At 45.5% G+C, this 5,914-nt stretch overlaps 1 protein-coding gene across 1 annotated transcript; it reads right to left on the bottom strand.

Annotated features, from left to right (window-relative positions):
- Window positions 1-1,436: 1,436 nt before the first annotated feature.
- Window positions 1,437-2,959, bottom strand: LOC144771723 (endogenous retrovirus group PABLB member 1 Env polyprotein-like). Its single transcript, XM_078656042.1, has one exon. The coding sequence runs from the start codon at window positions 2,949-2,951 to the stop codon at window positions 1,437-1,439; it is 1,515 nt and encodes a 504-aa protein (XP_078512168.1). The 5' UTR covers window positions 2,952-2,959.
- Window positions 2,960-5,914: the final 2,955 nt, after the last annotated feature.

Below are 5,914 nucleotides of genomic sequence, written 5' to 3'. Positions count from 1 at the left end.
CAACAACCGGGCATGCCGTCACGATAGCAGTGCCGACAATATTAAACCCGTCCAAAGCACTACTGAATTCCCCTTTTCATTAAAGGGACCATATTATTAACCGTATAACAGGCTCCCCCAAACCCTTAATTACTAGCCCGATCGAACTTTCGGAAATTTTAAATAAACACGAGACATATAACACACGCTGTAAGTGGGAATGAATTGTAATGGTATTTGACGGCTAGTTTTATTAGTAGCGGGTCCACGCTGTCCATTTACAAGTAAACTAATGGCACTTGAATACGATACTAACCATTCCAATATGGCGTCCAGGTTAGGACTGTATTGACCTTCCAAAACGAGGCAACAGTCCTCGAGGGGAGGGTTTTAGGAATTGATTGAATGCTTATTATGTATATAAGGAGTCGGCGAACATGGGGGTCCTGCCTTGGGACCATCCATGCAGGAATTGCGGCGCTGACGAAGATACTTTTGAGGTAAGGGATATTGTGTGGGTCAAGTCTCCGTCTATTTCTGAAGTACTGGGTTTTTCAGAACCGGTACTGATCCGGTAACCCAGCGGTGCCAGGGACAACACCCTATGACTTCGGGTCCTTCCTGTTTCAGACTACAGAAACACAGAGTCTTCTAGGAGAAGTCAAAGATCGAATTTATTGGCTGCAACCAAGTAACAGGTATCCTAGAAGTACAACACGGTGTATATTCTCAGGTGACTGCTCAATCTTACAAAGCCAGCCTGCTCTTTTTATACAAAATATTACGCTTTAGGCAAACATTCTTAAGTTTACAGTTGACCATTCATATATTTTCACTACAAAGAAAAAGCAGAGTCATGATGACAATCCCACATTTCAGTTTGTCCAGCCCACAATCAATTACCCGGCAAGGCCCAGTATTTTCATCAGATATCGACGGACCCCCAATAAAAACGGGCACCTCCTCCTCGTAAAGCAAGTCATAAAGTAGGAAACAGGGGCAGGTGTGTGCGAGATTAGGCAAGGTTTGTGTGCGATGAGAGGTTTATGGCACGTTGTGCCTTGATGCTATCTCGACCAGCCACTGGGAGAGGAACTGCCCAAACATGTATGGCCTGGGGGAGTGGAGTCAGCTTGCCCAGGTCGCAGAGAAGTCAGGAAAGGTGTACGTGTCCTTCAGGACCGTGTTTGGCCTTTATCATTGACCTATGTGAGGGCAACTCACAAAATGGCTGCCGTACACAAAATGGAACCCGAGGGTTCAGAATGAAAACTAGGATTTCAAGGTGAAATCGTCACTCGAGTATGACGAAAATGCTTGTGCATAGTGTACTAACCATTCTCGGTCTTCTGATATCAGAATCGTCATGGTACGTTGATGTTTATAACACGGGTCCAGAATTTTCAGTACTGCAGCCCCTCCTTTTGCCCTTACATAGGCAATAACCTATACTCACGCTAATCTGAGTCCAGGTCTATATTCCTAAAGTCATTGAGATGTTGCTGTAGCATCATCCTATTACTTAGCTCGTCCCTCGATACAGGCTTCCTTATACACGATGTAGCACAGAGGCCACATATAGCAGGAGCACACTGTACGCACAGACAGAACAGGAAAAGGATGGCTAAGACCATCCCAATGACCATCAGAATTTTCCATCCCCAGCCGGATACCAGTTCCCAGAACCATCCCATTAACGACCAATCTCCTTTGTCTACATGAATAGATTCGGAAATCTTATGTAGTTTGGAGATGGCCTGGTACACTGTTGGAGCGTTATCTGGAATGAAAACACAGCAACTCGATTGGATCACTCTACATACCCCACCTCGGTCTGCAAGTATGACGTCTAACGCGACCCTGTTCTGAAGGGTCATAAGACGATCCGACTGGAGCTCAGCAGTCAAGTTACTAAGGGCACCAGCAGTTTCAACCACGGTGGATTCAACCACCCTTGTCAATTGCCTTATGTTCCTGCTGTTAACCATGGGTCCCCAGAACGGCAGAAAACCCCTCACGAAGTCTCCAAATTCTTGTTCTGCAGTGTCCTCTTCACTGAAGACACCTCTAACTATCCTTGGCTTATGGTAATCTGCCGCAGCTGTGTAGGTGGGAGGCAACAGGAACGAAACAAAGCATGTGCCCGAAAAGTCAGGGGGCAACCATGTATAGGCTCTATCATGGCAGATGAAATAGGTACCCTTAGCTGCTAAGAACGGAGGGGAAGTCTGAGACGCAAAGATATATGTCGCAGTGCAGATACTCTTCCCTAGCTGAGCTTTGGGATTCTTGCCAATACCTTGCAGACACAAGTGACCCTGATGGGGTACAATCCAAATCGGGGAAGATCCCTTAGCTTGCTGTTTCTCACTCAGAGTGACTCCATATCCGGTCACGTTCCATCCTATATATACTAGTGTCTCTTCCCTCGGGATAGTCTCATAGGAGATATCTTCCTTAACCATGTCTACTATACCCTTAACTACAGCACTATTCTTAGGGTTATCTTCCACAGAACGCAGGGGGTAGGTTTCAAGTGCGTAGATGAACATTGTTCTGTATGCCCACACAGAACCATTGTGGCTGAAAGGCAGGACCAGATAAGGGATACCTTTATCCGTTGTGTGAGGCATAAGACCACACACCCAACAGTTAGTAGTGTTCATTACTAGTTGGTGTTGGTGTAAAAGCTGAACGAAGGAGTTATTAATAAACTCTAATCTCCTAGCGGATTCATGTTCAGGAAGAGGTTGAAAAGAATGTGAGGAAATAGTAGTAGGAGGAGGTAAGGGCGATGAAGTGGGTGTAAGTGTCATTCGAAAAGCGAATAAAGCATATCCTATTAAAAACATCATAACACTGAACAACATGAAAATGCATAGTATCAAAGAACGTTTCTTGGTCATCATTCTGCAAATTGTAGTCTTAAAGTTCATTTGTTTGGCAGGTCTCTCCATCTCGAAAAACTCCATCCTCTCTAAAATGCTGCTCGCGATGGTAGGGTGTTCTATGCTAAAGGATGCTTCTGTCAGTCCAGGGCAACTCCCTTAGACCAACCAGAACCGTCGACCTAACGTCTTCGGCTGCACCCCAAAGACTTTGGGCAAACGCGACCCTACAGCTGAACCCGGATGGTGGTTCGAAAAACAAAAATAAAAAAGTTTCTCAGATGAGAGAGCTGCACTTTCAAAAATAGCAAAGAAAAAGGAATATTTATTTGTCCATAGTTCTCGGCCTCAGATTATATCTTTTCTTTCCAGGTACTGTCTGGTCTTGAAAAAGGAGTTCAGGCTCTGTATGGTCCAATCGAATTGACGGTGGCACAGCTTCTTGCAAGAGATTGTCACTTTCTTGTTCAGAGATTGTTCCTTTTATGCGTGCATCACTGAAAGGCAGAAATCGAGGCACAGTTTCAGTCTCTGAGTCAGCGACACCCTCCTGGACCCACCGGTCGTACGGTAGAGGCAAAGGCACCCTCTTGCAATGTACGCCCTGGATCCAGTTTTTCTTCCCCTCCACTAGAACAGCTGATCTTGTTGAGAGAAGAACTAGATGAGGGCCGGTCCACCGGGGCTGGTCATTCTTTGTTCGCTGGAAATTCTTGACCAGCACCCAGGATAAAGGATCGATCGGATGTCCTGGAGCTTCAGAGACCTGAGGCAGAGTATCGTGAACCTGTTGGTGTAAAACACGCAATTTAGCCGTCAATTCATACAAATAGTCAAGCAGTACAGGGTGTTCGATCTCACTGTATTTTTTCGGCCTTGGCACTCCCCATATGTTGGCTGGACGGCCGAACACTATTTCATGCGGACTAAGTCCCACTCGCGAGTGCACAGTCATTCTGGTTGATAGAAGTGCTAAAGGCAGAGCGTCAGGCCATTTAAGGCCAGAGCTCGCTTGAATTTTGGCCAATTTTAGCTTTAACGTGCCATTGTAGCACTCTACTAGTCCAGCTGATTGGGGGTGATTTGCAGCGTGGAATTTCTGGTGGATGCCTAGCCCTTCACATACTCTCTTCATCACTCGACCCACAAATTCACTCCCATTGTCACTCCAGACCATTCTCGGCATTCCAAACCTAGGGAAGAACTCTTTGGCAAGGGCTTTAGCTGTGGATAAGGCAGTGTTGTCCTTTAAGGGATATGCTTCTATCCATCTTGAAAAGGCACAAACAACAACGAGTACGTATTTCAGATTGTTGCACCTTTCCATGTGGATGAAATCTAGTTGCAAAACCTCGAACGGATACGTTGGAGGCGCAAAATGACCAGCTGAAGTTGGGGTTCCCCTACCAGGATTGTATTTCAGACACACCATGCAATTCTTGACCACATTCTCTGCACATTTGGGAATTCCAGCATTTTGCCATACCGGAGCCAACAACTTACAAATCCCTTTCACACTGATGTGAGCCATTCCATGAGCCATTGTAACAACTGCAGGCACATACAACAAACAACCATCTCTGATGCTCTGACAATTCAACCCAACAACCATTCACATCCAATTTACCCGTACTCTCTCTCCACACACTCAACTCTTTCTCTGTTGCTTTAGCTTGAATGGACATCACACTTTCTATCGTGTCTTCACACATTCCTACGTCACCAATCCATCTTGCAGGGGCCTGCAACATACATTCGGCTCATCACATCCCTCGCTGTTTCTTTTGCGACTTCGTCAGCAAATGCATTTCCACGACCAACATCGTCAGTCACCTTCTTGTGTGCACTGCATTTCACAATCGCGACTTGCAACGGCAAAGTTAATGACTCAAGAAACTCATTCACCAACTGACCATGCTGTATCTTAGCTCCATGCGAAGTCAGGAACCCACGTTCTTTCCACAATCGTCCAAAACTGTGAGCAACACCAAATGCATACTGGCTGTCGGTATATATGGTCACTTTCATTCCTTTCGACAACACACAAGCTCTCGTAAGTGCAATCAATTCTGCTGCTTGAGCTGAATTATGTGGGATACGTGCAGCAATCGTATGCAAAGTCGTAACAGCATATGGTGCAGTCGTATCACCATTCGGTAGCTTGAAGCATGAACCATCCACCCATAAGGTACCATCACACTTTGCAAGAGGAGTGTCACTAAGATCTATTCTCCCTTTCGTTTCTTCTTCTGTTCTGAGAAAACAATCATGCTGTTCAGAAGTATCTAACTCAGTTTCAATCGGCAACAACGTAGCTGGGTTAAGCGTGTTGCATCTTTTTATGTGCACATGACTCGCTAACAGTGTTAACTCGTAACCTGACAACCAAGCACTAGTTAAGTGCTGTGTCTTGGTTCTGTTTAGCAACGTGTCCACTGCATGTGGAACCATCACAACCAATGTATTATTCATCACTAAACCAGCAGACTGTCGAATCGAAACAGCTGCTGCCGCTGTGGCTCTCAAGCAACTCGGCAACGCTTTAGCTACTGGGTCTAAAGTCGACGAAAAATACGCACATGGACGCTGTTTGCCTCCGAACAACTGTGTCAACACTGACAATGCACAACCTTCTTTCTCATGGACATACAATGTAAAGGGCTTACTATAGTCGGGGGTACCCAACACAGGAGCTGAACATAATGCATTGCGCAATTCGAAAAAACTTTTCTGACACTCTTCAGACCATGGAAGGGGATTCGGCGTATCTTTACAAGTTAATGCCACCAAAGGTTTGGCCAACAACGAAGAATTTGGTATCCATTGTCTGCAATATGATGTAATACCCAAGAAAGTGAGGTTCCGTGAGAATCATTACGACGTTTTGGGCATTCTCGGATATGGACAAGTTTGGTATCTATGAACCGTAAATGACGAGATTAGTAGGTGTATGCGTTTACGCTACACTACTTAGACGGGTTCGTTTCCTTTACGGGTTTTTTCATCTGAACCCTCGGGTTCCATTTTAGATACGGCATCCATTTTGT

Source organism: Lissotriton helveticus, chromosome 8 (assembly GCF_964261635.1).
Source record: "Lissotriton helveticus chromosome 8, aLisHel1.1, whole genome shotgun sequence".
Taxonomy (NCBI): Eukaryota; Metazoa; Chordata; class Amphibia; order Caudata; family Salamandridae; genus Lissotriton; species Lissotriton helveticus.
The sequence above is the reverse complement of the archived record's forward strand: the minus strand, read 5'-3'. Positions and strand labels throughout refer to the sequence as shown.

Coding starts and splice junctions, on each gene's coding strand:
- LOC144771723 (XM_078656042.1), bottom strand. CDS start 2,951: ATGGAGTTTTTCGAGATGGAGAGACCTGCCAAACAAATGAACTTTAAG.